At 49.5% G+C, this 25392-nt stretch overlaps 1 protein-coding gene across 1 annotated transcript in view; it reads left to right on the top strand.

Annotated features, from left to right (window-relative positions):
• The window catches only part of barx2 (BARX homeobox 2), a 44857-nt gene that overhangs the window by 5214 nt on the left and 14251 nt on the right, over positions 1–25392 (top strand). The window contains exon 2 of the mRNA XM_070893092.1: positions 15130–15406. Coding sequence (XP_070749193.1) covers positions 15130–15406 — 277 coding nt within the window. The remainder of the gene's footprint in view (positions 1–15129; positions 15407–25392) is intronic.

The following is a 25392-nucleotide window of genomic DNA, read 5'->3' as shown; positions in this document are numbered from 1 at the left end:
TGGAGGGGGAGGTTGACCATGTGGTGGTGGGGGGTTGACCCTGTGGGGGGTTGACCCTGTGGGTGGGTTAACCCTGTGGGGGGGGGGGGGGGGGTTAACCCTGTGGGGGTGGGGGTTGACCCTGTGGTGGTTGACCCTGTGGGGGGAGGTTGACCCTGTGGTGGTTGACTCTGTAGGGGAGGTTGACCCTGTGGGGGGGGTTAACCCTGTGGGGGGGGGTTGACCCTGTGGTGGTTGACCCTGTGGGGGGGGGTTGACCCTGTGGTGGTGGGGGTTGACCCTGTGGTGGTTGACCCTGTGGAGGGGCAGGGTTGACCCTGTGGTGGTTGACCCTGTTGCGGGGGGGGGGGGTTGACCCTGTGGGTGGGTGTTGACCCTGTGGTGGTTGACCCTGTCGGGGGTGGGGTTGACCCTGTGGGTGGGTGTTGACCCTGTAGGGGGTTGACCCTGTGTGGGGGGGGGTTGACCCTGTGGGGGGCGGGGGGGTTGACCCTGTGGGTGGGTGTTGACCCTGTAGGGGGGTTGACCCTGTGGGGGTGGGAGGGTTGACCTTGTGGAGGGGGTTTGACCCTTTTGGGGGGGGTGACGCTGTGGGGGTTTGACGCTGTGGTGGGGGGGTGGTTGACCCTGTGGTGGTGGGTATTGACCCTGTGGTGGGTGGGGGGGGGGGGGGGGTTGACCCTCTACTGGCCCAGTCTGTGGCACTGAATATCACTGCAGCCACACTGCAATGGTGCCCCCTGGCCCACGAGGAATTGCAGCTGCTGTCCCTCGGTGAAATTTGATGTTGGATGAAGTGCAGTCGGTGAGTGTATCCGCGGTGTGGAAGGTCATTGGGTGGTACAATCGGTTCACTCACGTGCTGCTGAGCATTGGACAAGGTGAGGGGGCAGGAGCTGTGCACGCTGGCATCTGGACATCCTTCAAGGTGAGGGGGCAAAATTAGACTCTCCCATGGGGGAAGCTTGGTGGTCCTAGTGATAGGCTCTCCCGGGGGGAGGGGGGAGGGGGGTGGTCCCACTGTTCATAAAATCATAGAAATTTACAGCACGGAAGGAGACCATTTCGGCCCATCATGTTCGCACCGGCCGACAAAGAGCAACCAGCCTCATCCCACTTTCCAACTCTACGTCCGTAGCCCTGGTTACGGCACTTTAAGTGCACTCACATGGTGGTCCCAGTGTTAGGCTCTCCCATGTTGGGGGGGAGTGGGGCCCAGTGTTAGGCTCTCCCATGGGGGGGGGGGGAGGGGGGTCCAGTGTTAGACTCTCCCATTGTGGGGGAGGGGGCCCAGTGTTAGGCTCTCCCATTGTGGGGGAGGGGGCCCAGTGTTAGGCTCTCTCATTGTGGGGGAGGGGGCCCAGTGTTAGGCTCTCCCATTGGGGGGGAGGGGAGGGGGGCCCAGTGTTAGGCTCTCCCATTGTGGGGGACGGGCCCCAGTGTTAGGCTCTCCCGTGGGGGGGGGGGAGGGATGCCCAGTGTTAGGCTCTCCCATGGGGGGCGGGGGGGGGGGTGGATGGGCAGTGTTAGGCTCTCCCATGGTGGGGGCGGGGGGGTGGGCAGTGTTAGGCTCTCCTATGGTGGGGGGGCGATGGTGGGCAGTGTTAGGCTCTCCCATGGTGGGGGCAGGGGGTTGGGCAGTGTTAGGTTCTCCCATGGTGGGGGCGGGGGGGTGGGCAGTGTTAGGTTCTCCCATGGTGGGGGCGGGGGGGTGGGTGGGCAGTGTTAGGCTCTCCCATGGTGGGGGGGGGCGGGGGGGTGGTGGGCAGTGTTAGGCTCTCCCATGGTGGGGGAGGGGGTCCCAGTGTTAGGCTCTCCCATGGGGACAGTTATTTTATCATGATGGGGTATCACAAACAAGCCTGGTTCTGTCATCAGGACATTCTTGCTATTGAGGGAGTGCAGCGAAGGTTCACCAGATTGATTCCCGGGATGGCAAGACTAACCTATGAGGAGAGACTGGATCGACTGGGCCTGCATTCACTGGAGTTTAGAAGGATGAGAGGGGATCTCATAGAAGCATATAACATTCTGACGGGACTGGGCAGGTTAGATGTGGGAAGAATGTTCCCGATGTTGGGGAAGTCCAGAACCAGGGGACACAGTCTTAGGATAAGGGGTAAGCCATTTAGGACAGAGATGAGGAGAAACTTCTTCATTCAGAGAGTTGTGAACCTGTGGAATTCTCTACCACAGAGAGTTGTTGATGCCAGTTCGTTAGATATATTCAAGAGGGAGTTATATGTGGCCTTTACAGCTAAACAGATCAAGAGGTATGGAGAGAAAGCAGGAATGGGATACTGAAGTGCACGAGCAGCCATGATCTTATTGAATGGTGGTGCAGGCTCGAAGGGCCGAATGGCCTACTCCTGACTTAAATTCTATTTTTCTATGTTTCTATCATTCAATGTACACACACACACACACACACACACACACACACTTGCATACTCACACACTCATACACATACACTCACATAGTTACTCATATGCACACTCACATATACACACATACACTCTTTCTAGAAGGTTTACTGGGTAGTCATCAGAACTGGGATCCCTGGGATGAATTTCTGCCTCCAATCCCAGGGGCTGTGAGACCACGTGTAGAGCCACTGGTGTCAGTTCTTCAGCGCATGATAAGGAGTTGTGCATCCGTCACTATTTATAAATGTAAATGTTATGGAATGTTGCTGGCTCTTTGCCAACAGAAACCCTGATGTTACAAGAGAAACTCGTTCTCAAAATAGGTCAGAAGTGTTGAATGTGGTGCCCAAGAGATACAATGCCAGCTCCGCCCAGAGTCACACACGCTCCGTCCCCGCGATGCCCACACCCACTGCTGACCCACATGCTCGTTTCTGAAGATGGTGGGGCTCAGGGACTTTGCAGATGTTAGTGTTGAGTTGTAATTGTCAGTTTTAGCCTTTATTTGGGTAGGTGGCTTGTACCAAATGCCTGTATAACCCAGCACCAGGGTCTACAGCGTCTGGTGCTGGGTTATATAGGAGTAGGAGGCGATGCCGCGGGTAATATCATTCATGGTACCACAATCGGCAGTCCTGGTTTTCACTGCTCTACAGTCAGCCATTCCGGCTGGTTACCTGGCCCGGATCACCATCTTTACTTCTGTGCTGATCAGTTGGTGGGTCTTCAGACAGGCTCAGCAGCTGCCCGCAAGTACGGGGTGGAGGTGTACAAGGCCGCAGTGCATGTGATGGAGAATGGGCAATTCCCTCACCATTGGATCACTGGTCCTTCGTGCTGGTCCGTCTCTCATTGGTGTGTGGTTAGACCAGGGCTGAGGTTCTCCACTCCAGGTAACCCTACAGGCCAAATCCCAAATGGGGAGGGTGCTACTGGCTGCATGAACTGTGGCTGCACTCGCGAGTTCCCCATGCCAGTTAAACTCCTGTAATCTTCTCCACACACTGGGGAGAGGGGCAGGGGGGCAGAGGGGAGGAAGGGAGGGGAGGGAGCGGGGGGGGGAGGAGGAGAGAGTGGGTGGATGGGAGAGGGGAGGAGGGGAGCAGAGGGGTGGAGGGGGAGAGGGGAGGGAGCGGAGGGGGAGGAGGGAAGGTGAGTGGGTGGATGGGAGAGGGGGAGGAGAGGGGCAGAGGGGGAGAGAGGGCGAGGGGAGGAAGGGAGGGGAGGGGAAGGAGGGAGGGAGAGTGGGTGGATGGGAGAGGAGAGGTGGGGATGGAGAGGGCAAGAAGGGAGGAGGGGATGGAGAGGGGCGGCGGGGGAGAGGGGAGGAAGGGAGCGGATGGGGAGGAGGGAAGGTGAGTGGGTGGATGGGAGAGGGGAAGAGGGGATGGAGAGGTAGAGGAGGAGGATGAGGAAGGAGAGTGATAGAGGGGAGGGGAGGAGGAGAGGGAGAGGGGGCAGAGAGGGAGGAAAGGGAGAAGGGGTTGGAGGGGGAAGAGGAGGAGGAGAGAGGATGGAGAGGAGGAGAGGGAGGTTAGAGGATTGAGAGGGAAGTAGGTGAGGAGGAGGAGGGAGAGTGGGGCGGAGGGAAGGAGGGGTGGTAGAGGTGGTTCCCAAATCTCAGCTTCTGCCAACCTATGCCTAAACTCTCTGGATTCGAGTAAGTTGGGTGTGTCCCTAGGGAGAGAGTGTGGAGCAATCAGAAATACTCCCTGTCTGGGCTTCTCTATAAGTTGACTTAGAGACTCAAACACAGACCAAATCAAATGTGTGTTGCATTACTAATTCCTTCTGCCAGCCAGTTCCTCACTTGTACTGTGAGCATGTCTGAGAGTTGCCGAGGTGCTCCTGTAACCAGCCCTGAGCCCAGGCAAACAGTACCAGGTAACAATCATAAATAAACAACACCGGGCGTCACTCTCAATTTGAGTTTGCTTTCTTGGAACTCACCAGCAAAATGGTTTGTAATCCCCGCCCCTCTGAGCATGCAGAGACTGACACCTTGCGATACGAGAGATGTTGAGCAGAGATGGCTGCAATCCCCTATGTTTGAGATGTTATTCACTTTAAATGGAATTGCTTTCCCATGAAACAGAATGGATTCCTCTCATTTATCTTCTCCCCCTTTAAACATTCTTCTGTTGTCAACACTGGACACTTTCCGCCCCTGGGGGGAGTGAATGCCCCACACCCTGCTCCTGGGGGTCCATGCCCCACACCCTGCCCCTGGGGGTCCATGCCCCACATGCTGCCCCTGGGAAAGGGCAAGAGTCAGTGGGGGTGTCCGGTTCGGTCAGAGAATCCTTTTTAGGTTTTCTTTCTGCGTCTTGGGATGTTTTACTGTGTTACAGGCGCCACATAAATACGAGTTGTTGTTAACGACACTATATAAATGCGAGTTATTTTGCTCCCTCCTCTCTTGAAGGCACTGCCTTTCACCAGGAAAGAGATTTCACCCTCTGCTACCTCCACATGTGTGAGACAATGAATGTCAGTAGGATATTTGACTGTAGTGGGTATCCCAGCTGAGCCTGATCGCATCCTCTGCCAATGCCCACATGTACATTTTCTGGCAGGAAGCACCAGGGAGTGATCCAGTCCGACATTATGACTCTTTCTCTAATCGCAGGAGTGCTGCGAGCTGGGATCGGCTAACCTGGCACAGACTGAGGTGGGACTGAGGGGCCCTCTGCTCTGTGGGGCTCAGTATGCAGGACGTGGTGCCTTTACTCACTCCGCCACTGGGTGCGCTGCACATTAGAGGTAATTCAGTCTATAGTACAACTATGTTAGTTGTGTACTTCAATCAAGTGCCCCCTGATTAAAGGGGAGGGCACTCTCCAAAAACTTTTCAAGTGCCCCATTGTTTTTTTTTTAAAGTCTACAGTACAGGTGAGAAGCCTCATCACCATTTGCCTGTGTCAGGAATTCAACAACAACAACCTGTATTTATATAGCGCCTTTAACGTAGTAAAACGACCCAAGGCGCTTCACAGGTGCGTTATCAAAAAAAAATTAACACTGAGCCACAAAAGAAGATATTACGGCAGCTGACCAAAAGCTTGGTCAAAGAGGTAGGTTTTAAGGAGCGTCCTGAAGGAGGAAAGAGAGGCAGAGAGGTTTGGGGAGGGAGTTCCAGAGCTTGGGGCCCAGGCAGCTGAAGGCACGGCCACCGATGGTGGAGGGATCAACATCGGGTATGCTCAAGAGGCCAGAATTGGAGGAGTGCGGAGATCTCGGAGGGTTGTAGGGTTGGAGGAGGTTACAGAGATTCGAGCGGGCGCTGCCCATCATTCTCCAGCCATTAAAGTACATGATGGGCAGCATGCACTCCCAAATTCATCACTACTGCCTGAGATTGTTTGAAAGTACTTCTAACACTGGCTGACTCTAAGCACCAAATCCTCCTCTGGGATGTGCACTAGTCCAGTCATCACACGACCCAGGTTTTTGCTGGGTGCGTTGTCAGGGCCCTGGGTGCGTTGCCATGGCTCTGGGTGTGTTGCCATGGCCCTGAGTACATTGCCAGGGCCCTGTGTAGGTTGTAAGGGCTCTGGGTACGTTGCCATGGCCCTGGGCACGTTGCCATGGATCTGATTGTGTTGTCAGGGCCCTGGGTGTGTTGCCATGGATCTGAGTGTGTTGCCATGGCCCTGGGTACGTTGCCATGGCCCAGGTACATTGCCATGGTCCTGGGTACGTTGTCAGAGTCCTGGGTATGTTGCCATGGACCTGGGTACGTTATTAGGGCCTTGGGTACGTTGCCATGGATCAGGGTGTGTTGCCATGGTCCTGGGTACGTTGTCATGGCCCTGGGTACATTGCCATGGCTCTGGTTGTGTTGTCAGGGCACTGACTACATTCACACTGGTTCGGTTCTGTTTCTGGGGTAGAAGCTGAGACAGCGGGCAGAGCGATTATCCATGGGCATTCCGCCGCTCACCAGCTCTAACATCAATGGGAGACTTTGGGATCACAGTGCAATTTCAACCCTGTGTGTCAACAGGCTATTCAACTGTGGGAGCCATCACAGTCCAGCCTGAACTTGCCCTGGCCTGATATTCTCAAACGCTGACTGATTTTCGGCCACCTCTAACCCACAAACTCCGAGGCCAATTGTGACATCCCAGTCGCCACTTGGCTGCAACATTTGGCTCGGCCCAGCCCGGGGAGCGGACCGGGGATTCCTGCTGTGTACTTCCCCAGTGCAACCTCGGGCCATGCCTTGCCCCACTTGGTGGTCAGGAAGCAGAGATTCCCCACCGTTCACCGGCTCTCCCAGAAGTGCGAGTGATCTGTGAATCTGTAACATGAGTATTTGCAGTGCAAAGTGTGCGATCAGTGAACTCGCTGCCTTTTGGCAATCGACCTGCTCACTCGCTCATTTACTGAATAAACCGCCTGAGGCCACATTGTCATCAAACTGGACCAGAAGCTAAATTGCAGCTGTTGAGTGTCAGCAAGCTGGACCTCATTCTGGCCTCTTGAACATCCCGATTATAATCGCTCCACCACTGGCTGTGCTGCCCAGGCCCTCCCTAAACCTCCCCACCTCCTTCCAAGACTTTCCTTAAAACCTACCTGTTTGACCAGGCTCGTGTTCACCTGTCCTGGCTCAGTGACAATCTTTGTCCAATAGCGCTCCTGTGAAGTGACTTGGGACGTTTTTACTGAAGGTGCTACGTAAATGCAAGGTATTGTTGTTTGCAGTACCAGCAGGTGTCTCTGATATGGGAGTGAACCAGCAACAGACCATCCTCATAGGACAACATTTCCAGCGGACCCGGGACCCGGGCTGCAGAAACAGCAGTGGCCCGGTGATCTCCGGGAAGCTGCTGAAGATTCTGCTCCCGTGTAATACTCGTTAAATGGAGCTGGGAACTCAGTCAGAAACCCAAAAGAATTGAGATGTTTTGCCAGAGCTGCGGTTTCGAAAATCTTGACAAATTCACTGGAATTTAGAAGACTGAGAGGGAATGTCATAGAAACCTATAAAATTCTGACGGGACTGGACAGGTTAGATGCAGGAAGAATGTTCCCGATGTTGGGAAGTCCAGAACCAGGGGTCACAGTCTAAGGATAAAGGGTAGGCCATTTAGGACTGAGATGAGGAGAAACTTCTTCACTCAGAGAGTTGTGAACATGTGGAATTCCCTGCCGCAGAGAGTTGTTGAGACCAGTTCGTTGGACATATTCAAAAGGGAGTTAGATATGGCCCTTACAGCTAAAGGGATCAAGTGGTATGGAGAGAAAGCGGGAAAGGGGTACTGAGGGAATGATCAGCCATGATCTTATTGAATGGTGGTGCAGGCTCGAAGGGCCGAATGGCCTACTCCTGCACCTATTTTCTATGTTTCTATGTTACAATGTGGTAATGTGGTGGGCAGAAGAGATGGAGAGTTGTGTTTAGGAGAAACACATCCCAGCCCATTCTCCCCAGGGGAGGAGATGTGGATGACCCTGAGCCAGACATGACCCCTGGGGATCAGACATAATGTGCAGAAAGGGTCTGGAGCCGGGGTATAGGAACATACAGTGGTGGATTCATACTGGTTCCCATGAACCTGCAGTAACTATTGGGTGTGCGGATGGCTGGAATATTTAGCAGGATACCTGCCCCGGTTTGTCAAGGCCTTTGCCGGGAGCAAACTTGGAACATCTCCCTGGATCAGGAAACTTGGGGGGCGCATCACATCTGCAGACGGCACTAACCTGGGAGGGGTTTGGTGAATTGTGAAGATTATAAAAGGACGCAATAAAAACAGAAATACTCAGCGGATCAGGCAGCATCTGTGGAGAGAAACAGAGTTAATGTTTCAGGTCGATGACCCTTCGTCAGAATGGTGTCTCTCCACAGATGCTGCCTGACCCGCTGAGATTTCCAACATTGTGTGCTTTTATTTCGGATTCCAGCATCCGCGGAAGTTTGCTTTTACACAGGGACCTAGCAAGATGAAACGATTGGGAGAGGCAGTTCAAGGCAACACTAAAACCAATGGGATGGAGATGTGGGGGGGGGTTCCGGAGGTGGTGCAGACAGAGATCCGCACATTGACTTGGGAACTGGTGGTATTGGGGAAAAGCAGAGAGCTGGGATTGAAAGGGGCAGAGCAGGGCACTGAGCTGAGGGGCTCCCTCCAGCCAGAGTAACATAGCAAGGGGAAATCCGAGAGCAGACTGCAGGAAGGCCATGTTCACTGAGCTCCTCTTTATATTAAAGGTGCATGTTATCTCGCACATGCGTCTCCGTGCTGTCAACTCCATCTGCAATTTCACAAGCTGATCATTTTCTGCCACCCGCTGGGGCCAAGAGCGCTCCCATGTAGCGCTGGGTGGAGGCGTTACTCGGGGCGCAAGGCAGAGCTGCCGGCGATACAGCCCAAGAGCGCGGCACTTCCCTGTCGGGATTGTCCCGGGGGTTATCCCGGGGCCAGAGGGGCGAGTGAGTGAATGTCACACACCAGTCGGCTCTCAATGTGATGTGGCCTCTCTCAGACTGTGGGGCAGGTTTGGGAGGGTGGGGGTGGCTTGTGTTGGGGTTCAGTGGGTAGAAACACAGCTCATAGAAACACAGCTCGTAGAAACATAGAAACATAGAAAATAGGTGCAGGAGTAGGCCATTCGGCCCTTCGAGCCTGCACCGCCATTCAATGAGTTCATGACTGAACATGCAACTCAGTACCCCATTCCTGCTTTCTTGCCATACCCCTTGATCCCCCTCGTAGTAAGGACTACATCTAACTCCTTTTTGAATATATTTAATGAATTGCTAACTCCTTTTTGAATATATTTAGTGATACATGAGTTGTGCATCAGCGTTTACTGAGGGTGGAATACTGAGTTCAGGCCGGTTAGTTCCATAAACTCGTTTTTACACAATTGGTTTTGAACATTTTCATCAAATCAGTTTATCTGTTCTGACATTAAGACTTGGGCTCGCTATCAAACAGTTCCCGTGTCAGAACTCACCGGGAATCCGCTCCTGGCATCTCCCTCACAGTTCCAGTCCCACTGACTCAATGAGCCAAATCTCGCTGAAAAAATATCAGTATGTTAACAAATCACTCCGTAATGAATGCACAATCGACAAGCTGGTCCGGGATTAGAGATGTGCCGGGAGTTGTGAACCTTCAGAACTTGCTGGTCAATTTACATCGCTCGGCCATCTGCTTTATACAATAGCATCTGACCCTCAACCTCACCGGTATTTTTATGAACTTATAGAATCATAGCATCTTACAGCACAGAAGGAGGCCATTTGTCCCAGTGAGCCTGTGCCGGCTCTTTGAAAGGGCTGTTCAATTTAGTCTCAGACCCCAGCTTTTACCCATAACCCTGCATGTGCATGTCCAATTGCCTTTTGAAAGTTCCTATGGAATCTGATTCCTTTCAGGTAGTGTTCCAAATCATCGTAACCCTCTGTGTGAAAATAGTTCTCTTTATTTCTCCTCGAGTTAATTTGCCAATCATTTTAGATTTATGACCTCTGGTTACCGACCCACTTGCCAAAGGAAGTTCCCCTCTACTTTCTCTATCAAAATCCTTCATCATTTTGAACACCTCTATTAAAGCTCCCCGTTAGCTTTCTCTGCTTCAAGGAGAAAAATGCCAGCTTCCCCAATCTGTGTACATAACTGAAGTCTCTCGTCCCTTATTCCATTCCAGCAAACTTCTCTGTGCCCTCTCCAAGGCCTTAACATTCTTCTGAAACTTGTTGGATTTGCACCTTCATTTCCTTTTAAATTTGCCACAGAAAGTTAGGGCTGGAACTTAACAATGTGAGTATCTTTTTAATGATATTATAATTGTTAATGCAATGCCAATCAAATACCCCCGCCCAGAAAAGGAACAATTTAAATTTTTGAATCCCAAAATTTCAAATTTCAATTTTTTAATTATTATCTTTTCCTTTCTTAATTCAATTTTCCCCTCTCTCTTTCTGAGAGATGAGCTTGTGACCACATATCAGTGCCATCACTATTTCCACCTCCATAACATTGCCCGTCTCGGCCCTTGCCTCAGCTCAGCTGCTGCTGAAACCCTCATCCGTTGTTACTTGACTACTCCAACGCACTCCTGGCTGGTCTCTTGCATTCTGCCCTACCTAAACTAGAGGTGATCCAAAACTCACATGCCTGTATCCTAACTCACACCAAGTCCCGCTCACCCATCACCCCCTGTGCTCACTGACCTACATTGGCTCCCAGTCCAGCAACACCTCAATTTCAAAATTATCATTCTTGTTTTCCAATCCCTCCATGGCCTCGCCCCTCTTTATCTCTTTAATTTCCTGCAGCCCCACAACCCACCGAAATGTCTGCACTCCTCTAATTCTGGCCTGTTGTGCATCCCTGATTATAATCGTTCAACCATTGGTGGCCGTGCCTTCTGTTGCCTGGGCCCCAAGCTCTGAAACTCCCTCCCTAAACCTCTCCACCTCTCTACCTCTCTTTCCTCCTTTAAGATGCTCCTTAAAACCTCCCTCTTTGACCAAGCTTTTGGTCATCTGCCCTAATTTCTACTTATGGCTAGGTGTCAAACTTTGTTTTTTTTAACGTTCTTGTGAAGCATCTTGGGACATAGAAACATAGAAACATAGGTGCAGGAGTAGGCCATTCAGCCCTTCGAGCCTGCACCACCATTCAATAAGATTATGGCTGATCATTCACCTCAGTACCCCTTTCCTGCTTTCTCTCCATACTCTTGATCCCTTTAGCCGCAAGGGCCACATCTAACTCCCTTTTGAATATATCCAACGAACTGACCTCAACAACTTTCTGCGGCAGGGAATACCACAGGAGCTAAATTAAAAAGTAGGACCTCAAAAGTAGTAATCTCGGGATTGCTACCAGTGCCACGTGATAGTCAGAGTAGGAATCGCAGGATAGCGCAGATGAATACGTGGCTTGAGCAGTGGTGCAACAGGGAGGGATTCAAATTCTTGGGGCATTGGAACCGGTTCTGGGGGAGGTGGGACCAGTACAAACCGGACGGTCTGCACCTGGGCAGGACCGGAACCAATGTCCTAGGGGGAGTGTTTGCTAGTGCTGTTGGGGAGGATTTAAACTGATATGGCAGGGGGATGGGAACCAATGCAGGGAGACAGAGGGAAACAAAAAGGAGGCAAAAGCAAAAGACAGAAAGGAGATGAGGAAAAGTGGAGGGCAGAGAAACCCAAGGCAAAGAACAAAAAGGGCCACTGTACAGCAAAATTCTAAAAGGACAAAGGGTGTTAAAAGAACAAGCCTGAAGGCTTTGTGTCTTAATGCAAGGAGTATCCGCAATAAAGTGGATGAATTAACTGTGCAAATAGATGTTAACAAATATGATGTGATTGGGATTACGGAGACGTGGCTCCAGGATGATCAGGGCTGGGAACTCAACATCCAGGGGTATTCAACATTCAGGAAAGATAGAATAAAAGGAAAAGGAGGTGGGGTAGCATTGCTGGTTAAGGAGCAAATTAAAGCAATAGTTCGGAAGGACATTAGCTTGGATGATGTGGAATCTATATGGGTAGAGCTGCAGAATACCAAAGGACAAAAAACGTTAGTGGGAGTTGTGTACAGACCTCCAAACAGTAGTAGTGATGTTGGGGAGGGCATCAAACATGAAATTAGGGGTGCGTGCAATAAAGGTGCAGCAGTTATAATGGGTGACTTTAATATGCACATAGATTGGGTTAACCAAACTGGAAGCAATACGGTAGAGGAGGATTTCCTGGAGTGCATAAGGGATGGTTTTTTAGACCAATATGTCGAGGAATCAACTAGGGGGGGAGGCCATCTTAGACTGGGTGTTGTGTAATGAGAGAGGATTAATTAGCAATCTCGTTGTGCGAGGCCCCTTGGGGAAGAGTGACCATAATATGGTGGAATTCTGCATTAGGATGGAGAATGAAACAGTAAATTCAGAGACCATGGTCCAGAACTTAAAGAAGGGTAACTTTGAAGGTATGAGGCGTGAATTGGCTAGGATAGATTGGCGAATGATACTGAAGGGGTTGACTGTGGATGGGCAATGGCAGACATTTAGAGACCGCATGGATGAACTACAACAATTGTACATTCCTGTCTGTCGTAAAAATAAAAAAGGGAAGGTGGCTCAACCGTGGCTATCAAGGGAAATCAGGGATAGCATTAAAGCCAAGGAAGTGGCATACAAATTGGCCAGAAATAGCAGAGAACCCGGGGACTGGGAGAAATTTTGAACTCAGCAGAGGAGGACAAAGGGTTTGATTAGGGCAGGGAAAATGGAGTACGAGAAGAAGCTTGCAGGGAACATTAAGACGGATTGCAAAAGTTTCTATAGATATGTAAAGAGAAAAAGGTTAGTAAAGACAAACGTAGGTCCCCTGCAGTCAGAATCAGGGGAAGTCATAACGGGGAACAAAGAAATGGCGGACCAATTGAACAAGTACTTTGGTTCGGTATTCACTGAGGAGGACACAAACAACCTTCCGGATATAAAAGGGGTCGGAGAGTCTAGTAAGGAGGAGGAACTGAGGGAAATCCTTATTAGTCGGGAAATTGTGTTGGGGAAATTGATGGGATTGAAGGCCGATAAATCCCCAGGGCCTGATGGACTGCATCCCAGAGTACTTAAGGAGGTGGCCTTGGAAATAGTGGATGCATTGACAGTCATTTTCCAACATTCCATTGACTCTGGATCAGTTCCTATGGAGTGGAGGGTAGCCAATGTAACCCCACTTTTTAAAAAAGGAGGGAGAGAGAAAACAGGGAATTACAGACCGGTCAGCCTGACATCGGTAGTGGGTAAAATGATGGAATCAATTATTAAGGATGTCATCGCAGTGCATTTGGAAAGAGGTAATATGATAGGTCCAAGTCAGCATGGATTTGTGAAAGGGAAATCATGCTTGACAAATCTTCTGGAATTTTTTGAGTAGAGTGGACAAGGGAGAACCAGTTGATGTGGTATATTTGGACTTTCAGAAGGCTTTCGACAAGTTCCCACACAAGAGATTAATGTGCAAAGTTAAAGCACATGGGATTGGGGGTAGTGTGCTGACATGAATTGAGAACTGGTTGTCAGACAGGAAGCAAAGAGTAGGAGTAAATGGGGACTTTTCAGAATGGCAGGCAGTGACTAGTGGGGTACCGCAAGGTTCTGTGCTGGGGCCCCAGCTGTTTACACTGTACATTAATGATTTAGACGAGGGGATTAAATGTAGTATCTCCAAATTTGCGGATGACACTAAGTTGGGTGGCAGTGTGAGCTGCAAGGAGGATTCTATGAGGCTGCAGAGCGACTTGGATAGGTTAGGTGAGTGGGCAAATGCATGGCAGATGAAGTATAATGTGGATAAATGTGAGGTTATCCACTTTGGTGGTAAAAACAGAGAGACAGACTTATTATCTGAATGGTGACAGATTAGGAAAAGGGCAGGTGCAAAGAAACCTGGGTGTCATGGTACATCAGTCATTGAAGGTTGGCATGCAGGTACAGCAGGCGGTTAAGAAAGCAAATGGCATGTTGGCCTTCATAGCGAGGGGATTTGAGTACAAGGGCAGGGAGGTGTTGCTACAATTGTACAGGGCTTTGGTGAGGCCACACCTGGAGTATTGTGTACAGTTTTGGTCTCCTAACCTGAGGAAGGACATTCTTGCTATTGAGGGAGTGCAGCGAAGGTTCACTAGACTGATTCCCGGGATGGCGGGACTGACATATCAAGAAAGACTGGATCAACTGGGCTTGTATTCACTGGAGTTCAGAAGAATGAGAGGGGACCTCATAGAAACGTTTAAAATTCTGACGGGGTTAGACAGGTTAGATGCAGGAAGAATGTTCCCAATGTTGGGGAAGTCCAGAACCAGGGGACACAGTCTAAGGATAAGGGGGAAGCCATTTAGGACCGAGATGAGGAGGAATTTCTTCACCCAGAGAGTGGTGAACCTGTGAATTCTCTACCACAGAAAGTTGTCGAGGCCAATTCACTAAATATATTCAAAAAGGAGTTAGATGAAGTCCTTACTACTAGGGGAATCAAGGGGTATGGTGAGAAAGCAGGAATGGGGTACTGAAGTTGCATGTTCAGCCATGAACTCATTGAATGGCGGTGCAGGCTAGAAGGGCCGAATGGCCTACTCCTGCACCTATTTTCTATGTGTTCTATGTTTCTATGTTCACAATTCTCTGAGTGAAGAAGTTTCTCCTCATCTCAGTCCTATATGGCTTACCCCTTATCTTTAGACTGTGATGCCTGGTTCTGGACTTTCCCAACATCGGGAACATTCTTCCTGCATCTAACCTGTTCAATCCCATCAGAATTTTATATGTTTCTATGAGATCCCCTCTCATCCTTCTAAATTCCAGGAAGTTTTACTACGTTACAGGGCTATAGCAATACAAGTTGTGGTTTACTCCGGTCCCAAATACTCTGTTGCCCTTGCCCTGCCGTTACCAGCTCCTCCGTCCAGCACGGTACACCTCAAGAAGTTTTAGAGCTGAATGTTGCAAGAGAAAGTCTCCGCAATGCCGCACGCCGCGAGGTACACCACTCCCGCAAGGTTTGCTAATATTTCCGGAAAGCTGCAGCCTGTAAGGGCTGTGTGTTCTCACTGTCCAGTGGCCCCCGGGGTGGGGGTGAGCCCTGTGTGTGCGCAGTATAAGGGGGAGTGTTACACAGAATGGTCTTTGTGCCTTGCTCTGGTTAAGTTCAATGCCTGTGTCTTTCTGCAGGGCCACCCCTGAGCCTGTACCCACTGCTGTCAGTGACTCAGCTCTCTCCAGCTCTCAATGCCAGGATCCCGCACTTGCTGTCTCCAGCCCCGGCCGCCAGTCGGACCGATCCAGCAGCTCTCGACAGCATTACCCCCGCCGGCAGTGAGTGCGAAAGCGACCAGGCCGTTCCTCGGCTAAAAAAGCCTCGGAGATGCCGCACCATTTTCACCGAGTTGCAGCTCATGGGCCTGGAGAAGAAATTCCAGAAACAGAAATATCTCTCCACACCAGACAGGTGAGCGATTCAACAGTGGATGTGTGCGAGGGGTCTCCCTGTGGGAGAGGGGTCTCCAGGGAATGTGGGAGTGGGGTCTCCCTGTGGGAGAGGGATCTCCAGGGAATGTGTGAGAGGGGTCTCCAAGGAATGTGGGAGAGGGGTCTCTCTGTGGGAGAGAGGTCTCCATGAATGTGGGAGTGGGGTCTCCCTGTGGGAGAGAGGTCTCCAGGGAATGTGGGAGTGGGGTCTCCCTGTGGGAAAGGGATCTCCAGGGAATGTGGGAGAGGGGTCTCCCTGTGGGAAAGGGATCTCCAAGGAATGTGGGAGAGGGGTCTCCCTGTGGGAGAGGGATCTCCAGGGAATGTGTGAGAGGGGTCTCCAGGGAATGTGGGAGAGGGGTCTCCCTGTGGGAGAGAGGTCTCCAGGGAATGTGTGAGAGGGATCTCCAGGGAATGTGGGAGAGGGGTCTCTGGGAGAGGGGTCTCCAGGGAATGTGTGAGGGGGGTTCCCCCCCCCGGGGAATGTGTGAGGGGGGGTCTCCTGCGGGGAATGTGAGAGGGGGTCTCCCGCGGAAATTTGTGAGGGGGGTCCCCCCCGGGGAATGTGTGAGGGGTCTCCCCCGGGAATGTGAGAGGGGGTCTCCCGCGAGAATGTGTGAGGGGGGTCCCCCCCGGGGAATGTGTGAGGGGTCTCCCGCGGGAATGTGAGAGGGGGTCTCCCGCGAGAATGTGTGAGGGGACAATGCTGTTGTATCACACAGAGCTATGGCATTGTATTTAATGGGACCCTTTGCTGTGTGCATTGGATCCAGTCGAGTGTTGTGTTTGAGGAAGCTGAATGTAAGTGGGCGATGAGAACAGGGCCGCCTGTTTTAGCTGTGTGTTTGTTGCCATTGTTTCCATAGTGATGGTTGTTTGAACAATACACCTGACATGACACTTAATCCCAATGTGTGCAGGACATTGAGGAACATTTTTCTGGGTTTAGCTAATGGTATAGTGATACAATGAGACTATTCACAGTATCCCCAGCCATTACATTTTTCCCGTGCTGTGAGTGACACATTTAACTCCAGGAAATCCACTCCTAAGGCATTGGTGAAACCCGTGTAAACTACAGTTTCGAACTCCTTAAAAAGACACCAAGCATTTTTTCAAACTCCCGTTCCTGCTCTTACTTGCATCAAATCGCTGAAGCAGCAACGGATTTTGAGTTGTGCTATTGGAGGGGCTGCATCGTAATATCCATAGTCTGCTGGCATGGCTAAGGAGATTGTATGTCTGCTACTCTCTCAGAAACATCCACACACAGGCGCTTCACACAGACACATAGATAGGAAAATGTACAAACACAGACAGGTGCAGACCCATGTGCAATCACACACAAACTTACAAACAGCCAAAGGTATGCATGCACACAGACACACACATAATATACAAGCACGTGCACACACATAGTACTGGGGAAATTAATGGGACTGAAAGCCGATAAATCCTCTGGACCTGATGACCTACATCCTAGGGTTTTGAACGAGGCGGCTATAGAGATTTTGGATGCTTTGGTTGTCATCTTCTGAAATTCCATAGATTCTAGAACGGTTCTCGCAGATTGGAAGCTATCAAATGTAACCCTGCTATTTAAGAAAGGAGGGAGAGAAAACGGGGAACTACAGACCAGTTAGCCTGGCATCAGTAGTAGAGAAAATGCTAGAATCTATTATTAAGGACGTGGTAACAGGGCACTTAGAAAATAATAATAGGATTGGGCAGAGTCAACACGGATTTATGAAAGAGAAATCATGTTTGACAAATCTGTTAGAGTATTTTTAAGGTTGTAACTAGCAAAATAGATAAGGGAGACCCAGTGGATGTGGTGTATTTGGATTTTCAGAAGGCATTCGATAAGGTGCCACACAAGAGGTTATTGAACAAAATTAGGGCTCATGGGATTGCGGATAATATACTAGCATGAATTGAGGATTGGTTAATGGGCAGAAAACACAGACTAGGAATAAAGGAGGTAGGAGTAACACATTTCTGAGCAGTGCAAAAACTATAAGTCAGTAATAGTAGGCGATTTCAACTAACCTAATTCTCATTGGAGTTCAGAAGAATGAGAGGTGATCTTATTGAAATGTATAAGATAATGAGGGGGCTCAACAAGGTGGATGCAGAGAGGATATGTCCACTCATAGGGGAAACTAAAACTAGGGGACATAGTCTTAGAATAAGTAGTCACCCATTTAAAACTGAGATGAGGAGAAATTTCTTCTCTCAGAGGGTTGTAAATCTGTGGAATTCTCTGCCCCAGAGAGCTGTGGAGGCTGGGTCATTGAGGTAGACAGGTTTTTGAGTGATAAGGGAGTAAAGGCTTATGGGGAGCGGGCAGGGAAGTGGAGCTTAGTCCATGATCAGATCGGCCATGATCTCATTGAATGGTGGAGCAGGCTCGAGGGGTCAAATGTCTTACTCCTGCTCCTATTTCTTATGTTCTTGTGTTCTAATTGGGATAAAATTAGTGTGCAAGGTATAGAAGGTGCAGAATTCCTAAAATGCATTCAGGAGAACTTTTTTAGCCAGTATGTAGCAAGCCCAACAAAGGAGGGGGCAGTTCGAGACTTAGTTTTAGAGAATGAAGCTGGGCAGGTGGAAGGTGTATCAGTGGGAGAGCATTTAGATGCTAGTGATCATAATTCAATTAGATTTAGGATAGTTATGGAAAAGGACAAAGATAGACCAGGAATAAAGTTTCTCAATTGGGGCAAAACCAAATTTGCTAAGCTAAGAGGTGATTTGGCCATACTGGACTGGAAACAGCTACTTGAAGGTAAATCAGTGTCGGAATAGTGGGAGGCATTCAAAGAGGAGATCCTAAAGGTTCAGAGCAAGTATGTTCCCTTAAAGAAAAAGGGTGTGACTAACAAATCTAGAGTCCTCTGGATGTCAAGGGACATACAGGCAGGATAAAGAAGAAAAGGGAGGCTTATGACAGATACCGAGGGCTCAATGATGCAGAAACTCTAGAGGAGTATAGAGAGTGCAAGAGTGCAATTAAAAAGGACTGTAATGAAAGCAAGAGAGGGCATGAAAACAATTGTGGCAAGTAAAATCAAGGAAAACCCAAAGATGTTCTTTAAATACATTAAGAGCAAGAGGATAACTAAAGAAAGAGTAGGGCCTATTAGAGACGTGTGTGGAGGCGGAAGATGTGGGTATGATTCTCAATGAATGCTTTGCGTCTGTTTTCACAAAAGAGAGAGGCAATGCAGACATTGCAATCAGGAAGGAAGAATCTGAAATATTGGATGAAAACATAGTGAGAGAGGAAGTATTAAGGGGTTTAGCAGCTTTGAAAGTGGATAAATCCTCAGACCCGGATGAAATGTATCCCAGGCTGTTAAGAGAAGCAAAAGAGGAAATAGCAGAGGTTCTGACCTTCATTCTTCAATCCTCTCTGGCTACAGGTTTGGTGCTAACGTGGTACCTTTGTTTAAAAAGGGAGAAAGGGAAAGACCGAGTAAAGGTCAGCCTAACCTTGGTGGTGGGAAAATCTTTGGAAAAAATTCTGAGGGACAGGATAAATCTTGATTTAGAAAGACACGGATTAATCAGGGACAGTCAGCATGGATTTATTAAGGGAAGGCCGTGTCTGACTAACTTGATTGAATTTTTTGAGGAGGTAACAAGGAGGGTCGATGAGGGCAGTGCGTATGATGTAATGTATATGGATTTTAGCAATGCTTTTGATAAGGTCCCACATGGCAGACTGGTCAGAAAAATAAAAGCCCATGGGATTCAGGGCAATGGGCAAGTTGGATTCAAAATTGGCTCAGAGGCAGGAAGCAAAGGGTAATGGCTGATAGGTATTTTTGTGACTGGAAGGCTGTTTCCAATGGGGTTCCGCAGGGCTCAGTACTGGGTTCCTTGCTTTTGTGGTATATATCAATGATTTAGACTTGAATGTAGTGGGTAACTGGAATATTGTGTTCAATTTTAGTCTCCTAATCTGAGGAAGGATGTTCTTGCTATTGAGGGAGTGCAGCGAAGGTTCACCAGACTGATTCCCGGGATGGCGGGACTGACATATGAGCAAAGACTGGATCAACTGGGCCTTTATACACTGGAGTTTAGAAGGATGAGAGGGGATCTTATAGAAACTTACAAGATTCTGACGGGACTGGACAGGTTAGATGCGGGAAGAAATATTCCCGATGATGGGAAAGTCCAGAACCAGGGGACACAGTCTTAGGATAAAGGGGTAAGCCATTTAGGATTGAGATGAGGAGAAACTTTTTCACTCAGAGAGTTGTTAACCTGTGGAATTCCCTACTGCAGAGAGTTGTTGATGCCAGTTGATTGGATATATTCAAGAGGGAGTTACGGCTAAAGGGATCAAGGGGTATGGAGAGAAAGCAGGAAAGGGGTACTGAGGGAATGATCAGCCATGATCTTATTGACTGGTGGTGCAGGCTCGAAGGGCCGAATGGCCTACTCCTGCACTATTTTCTATGTTTCTATGTTTCTATATATGATTAAGAAGTTTGCAGATGATACTAAAATTGGCTGTGTGGTTTATAATGAAGAAGAAATCAATGAACTGGTCAGGTGGGCAGAACAGTGGCAAATGGAATTCAATCTGGAGAAGTGTGAGGTAATGCATTTGGGGAGGGCTAACAAGACGAGAGGATACACATTAAATGGTAGGATACTGAGAAGTGTAGAGGAACAAAGGGACCTTGGAGTGCATGTCCACAGATCCCGGAAAGTAGCAGGCCAGATAGATAAGGTGGTTAAGAAGGCATACGGAATACTTGCCTTTATTAGTCGAGGCATAGAATACAAGAGCAGGGAGACTATGCTTGAACTGTAAAAACCACTAGTTAGGCCACAGCTGGAATACTGTGTCCAGTTTTGGTCACCACATTACAGGAAAGATGTGATTGTGCTGGAGGCGGGTGCCAAGGAAATTTACGAGGATGTTGCCTGGACTGGAAAATTTTAGCTATGAGGAAAGATTGGAGATGTTGGCTTTGTTTTTATTGGAATAGAGGAGGCTGAGGGGAGACCTTATTGAGTTGTATAAAATTATGAGCGGCCTATATAGAGTGGATAGGACAGACCTATTTCCCTTAGCATAGAGGTCAAAAGGTCCAGGGGGCACAGATTTAAAGTAATTGGTAGGAGGGTTAGAGGGGATTTTAGGGGAATGTTTTCACCCAGAGGGTGGTGAGGGTCTGGAACTCACTGCCTGAAAGGGTGGTAGAGGCAGAAACCCTCACCACATTTAAAAAGTACTTGGATGTGCACTTGAAGCGCTATAACCTACAGGGCTATGGACCAAGAGATGGAAAGTGGGAATAAGCTGGATAGCTCTTTGTCGGCCGGCGCAGACATGGTGGGCCGAAATGACCTCCTTCCATGCTGTAAATTTCTATGATTCTATGAAATGTGTCATTTTCTGGTAAGCAGGCTGTAACTAGTGGGCTGCCACAAGCATCAGTGCTTGGGCCCCAGCTATTCACAATTTATATCAATGATTTGAATGAGGGGACCAAATGTAATATATCCAAGTTTGCTGATGATGCAAAGCTAGGTAGGTATGTAAGTTGTGAGAAGGATGCAAAGAGACTTCAAGGGGATATAGGCAAGCTAAGCGAATGGGCACGAATATAGCAAATGGAATATAATGTGGAGAAATGTGAAGATATCCACTTTGGTAGGAAAAATAGAAAAGCAGAGTATTTGTTAAATGGCGAGAGATAGGGACCTGGGTGTCCTTGTACACGAATCACTGAAAGCTAACATGCAGGTACAGCATTAAGAAAGCAAATGCTATGTTGGCCTTTATTACAAGAGGATTTGAGTATAAGAGTAAAGATGTCTTAATGCAATTATATACGGCCCTGGTGAGACCACACCTGGTGTATTGTGTACGGTTTTGGTCTCATTACTAAGGAAGGATATACTTGCCATAGAGGGAGTGCAACCAAGTTTCACCAGATTTCTGGGATGGGAGATTGTCCTATGAGGAGAGATTGAGTAGACTAGGCTTATATTCTCTAGAGTTTAGAAGAATGAGAGCTGATCTCATTGAAACATACAAAGTTCTTGCGGGGTTTGACAGGGTAGATGCAGGGAGGATGTTTCCCCCGGGGAGTCTAGAACCAGGGGTCACAGTCTCAGAATAAGGGGTCGGCCATTTAGGACCGAGATGAAGGGAATTTCTTCACTGAGAGGGTGGTGAATCTTTGGAATTATCTACCCCAGAGGGCTGTGGAGGCTCAGTCTTTGAGTATATTCAAGGCAGAGAGCGATAGACTTTTGGATATTAATGGAATCAAGGGATATGGAGATAGTGCAGGAAAGTGGAGTTGAGGTAGAAGATCAGCCATAATCTCATTGAATGGCGGAGCAGGCTCGAGGGACTGAAAGACCTACTCCTGCTCCTAATTCTTATGTTCTTATGTTCGTATATTCATACAGCATGCAAGCACGTGTATACACACATAAATCCAGGCATGAACACACATTCTCGCACACAACATGGACGGCTATGGGACTGTATGGGATTGTATGGATAGGTATGGGGTGGGTATGGGACTATATGGATGGGTATGGGACTGTATGGACAGGTATGGGATTGTATGGACGGGTATGGGATTGTATGGACGGGTATGGGATTGTATGGACGGGTATGGGGTGGGTATGGGACTGTATGGACGGGTATGGGACTGTATGGACGGGTATGGGGTGGGTATGGGATTGTGTGGATGGGTATGGGATTGTGTGGATGGGTATGGGATTGTGTGGATGGGTATGGGATTGTGTGGATGGGTATGGGACTGTGTGGATGGGTATGGGATTGTGTGGATGGGTATTATCTACAGCGTAAGCAACCTATTCCATTGTTTTCCCATGGGGAATGCACTGTTCACATGTATAAAATGGGAAATCGGCTCGGAGCAGTTCAGGGCAGTTGGGAAGTGAGAGGTTGGAGGTATTTTGGGTATTTACCAGTCAGGGTCACCATAATCCTTAGCCCGTAACCCCTCATGCAGAGTTTAACCTGGGGCTCTCTTTCCATGAGCCATGTCTGTTGTTGCATTGGCTTCATGGTCATGGCCACTGTGACGAAGCTTGTGCGGGCTGCATGGGGGTCGTGGGGCGACGGTTTTTAACAACCTCCCAATCACATTGATGTCGACCAATCATGTATGCCAGGACTCGGTCAGAATTGACTGCAAATGATTTATCTACTTACCACTTGCATTCATGTTGGTGTTTTGAGTCTGATGCGTATGGCAGACATTGATGTGGTCATGCTGTTCCAAGTCGGCCAAACTATGAACTATGACCCACTCCCAATTCTTCAACCCTAGCTCCGTCCCTGTGTCTACTGTCATTTGAACCAGACTGGGCAATCTGAGAGATGGTACCCTCCCCGAGACCTACACTCAACATGGCGCTCAGCACCTCACCTGCTTATCCAGTGCTGTGTGCATGTGGGAGTGAGCTCTGCCCATCAATAGAGCAGTGAAGTCCTGTGAACTACTCTTTCCATCCAATCCTCCCGCATGTTGATATTGAAGGCATCCTCTTGGTGATTGGAGGCATGGTCCGCTCTGTGTGAAGGCCCTCTGGCACTGGAGTATCGATGCTGATCATCTTGAAGTTGCTGCACTCTCCATGGCGGGCTGAATTTCAGGTAAGGGGTCATACATAGACTGTCGAGATATGGGACCCCCCACAGTCACTGCCAACCTTGCAGGGTGCTTGATGTTATGTATGTAAACACTACCAATGTGTAAGACTTGCCACCAGGGAGCGCACCTGTGGGAGACCCAAGAGTCACCTGCACAACCCGGGCAAGCAGTTATAAAAGGCAGTCTACCATGCTGCTTCCTCACTCTGGAGTCACAATAAAGACACCAAGGTCACAACAGTTTGAGCTGAAGATGTACAGTCTTGTGGAGTTTTTCTAAACGTAACAATTGGCGACGAGTAACAGATCATAAACTTTCACACAGTTATGGCTGCCGTTGATATTCTTGAGAGATTTGTTGAGAGTGATGATTGGGAAGCCTTCGTTGAGCGATTTGACCAATACTTCATGGCCAACGAGTTGGAAAAGGAAGAAATCGCAGTCAAGCGCAGGGCGATTCTGCTCACCGTTTGTGGGCCCACGATATATGGCCTCATCAAAAATCTGCTAGCACCGACGAAACCAATGGAGGTGACATATGCAGAGTTGTGCACGCTGGTTCGGCAACACCTCAAGCCGAAGGAGAGCATCTTGATGGCCAGGTATCGCTTTTCTATGCACCATCGCTCCAAGGGCCAGGACATGTCGAGCTATGTTGCCGACCTAAGACGCCTTGCGGGACCGTGCGTATTTGCTGGATTTTTGGGGGAAGTATTGCAGGCCTTTTTCGTGCTTGGAATCGGCTACGAGGTCATTCTTCGCAAATTGCTGTCTGCCGAATCCCTAGATCTAAGCAAGGCCATCACGATAGCCCAGGTTTTTATGTCCACGAACAATAACACTAAACAGATATCATTGTAACATTGGAACTCACCGGCAAGTACTGTGCATAAAATAACGCCTTCAGCAGGCCAGACCTAGGATGACTCAAAGCCCGCCATGGGGCCTGAATGTGAATTCATTAGCACCATGTTGGCGCTGCAGGGGTAATCATCGGGTCCATTAATGTCGATTCAAGCACTATGTGTGCAAGGGCTGTGGAACAATGGGGCACCTCCAGCGAATGTGCAAACGCGCTGCGACTCACCGCGTTGCAGAGTTGGCAGAAGATGACCGATCCGGCGCGGACCACGTTGAATGAGCAGGAGAGGCAACTCAACCTGAGGATGAAGAGGAAGTGTATGGGATATACACCTTCACCACCAAAAGCCCTCCGATAATGTTAAAAGTTAAACTTAATGGCATGCCAGTCTCCATGGAATGGGACACGGGGGCGAGTCAATCAATTATGAGTCAGAAGGCATTCAAGAGGCTGTGAGGCGACAGAGCACAACGACCCAAACTGATCCCGATACAGGCAAAGCTGCGCACCTACACCAAGGAACTGATACCAGTTATTGGTAGTGCGGACATAAGAGCATCTCATGAGAGAGCGGTGCACGATTTACCACTGTGGATTATTTCAGGTGATGGGCCAATGCTGCTTGGCAGAAGGTGGATGGGGGAGATTCGATGGAACTGGGAAGATATCTGTGTATCTTCCCCGGTGAACGATGTCTTCCTTGCTCAAAGGCTGAGCAAACCCCCACCTTCAGCTGAACCAGGCATCGAAGTGCAGATCCATTTGCAGATCCCCTAGGCCCAGGCCGCTCACCACGATCACGAGGAGGTAAAGATCAACCGAGCAGCGGTACAGACGCGGTAACCACCACCCAAAGCCGACGACCTCTTTGCGACGATGGAAAAGGCTCCAGGTCAACCAAGCAGAGTGGGACTCTGGCCGAAACGATCCAAATGCATTTTCCTGATGCCAGAGGCAAAATCGCCAGAGGAAGATTGCAGTAGTTGGCATCACGGACACGGACGAGAGAGCGTCCAGACCACGGGACGAGAGTGCGTCCAGACCACGGGACGAAAGTGCATCCAGGCCATGGGACGAAAGTGCATCCAGACCACGGGACGAGAGAGCGTCCAGACCATGGGACGAAAGTGCATCCAGACCACAGGACGAGAGAGCGTCCAGACCATGGGACGAAAGTGCATCCAGACCACAGGACAAGAGAGCGTCCAGACCATGGAACGAGAGAGCATCCAGACCACGGGACGAAAGTGCATCCAGACCACAGGACGAGAGAGCATCCAGACCATGGAATGAGAGAGCATCCAGACCATGGGACGAAAGTGCATCCAGACCACAGGACGAGAGAGCGTCCAGACCATGGAACGAGAGAGCATCCAGACAACGGGACGAAAGTGCGTCCAGACAATGGGACGAGAGAGCGTCCAGACCACAGGACGAGAGA

This window comes from Pristiophorus japonicus, chromosome 11, assembly GCF_044704955.1.
Source record: "Pristiophorus japonicus isolate sPriJap1 chromosome 11, sPriJap1.hap1, whole genome shotgun sequence".
NCBI classification, from domain to species: domain Eukaryota; kingdom Metazoa; phylum Chordata; class Chondrichthyes; family Pristiophoridae; genus Pristiophorus; species Pristiophorus japonicus.
This window is presented reverse-complemented; position numbering and strand designations above follow the sequence as displayed.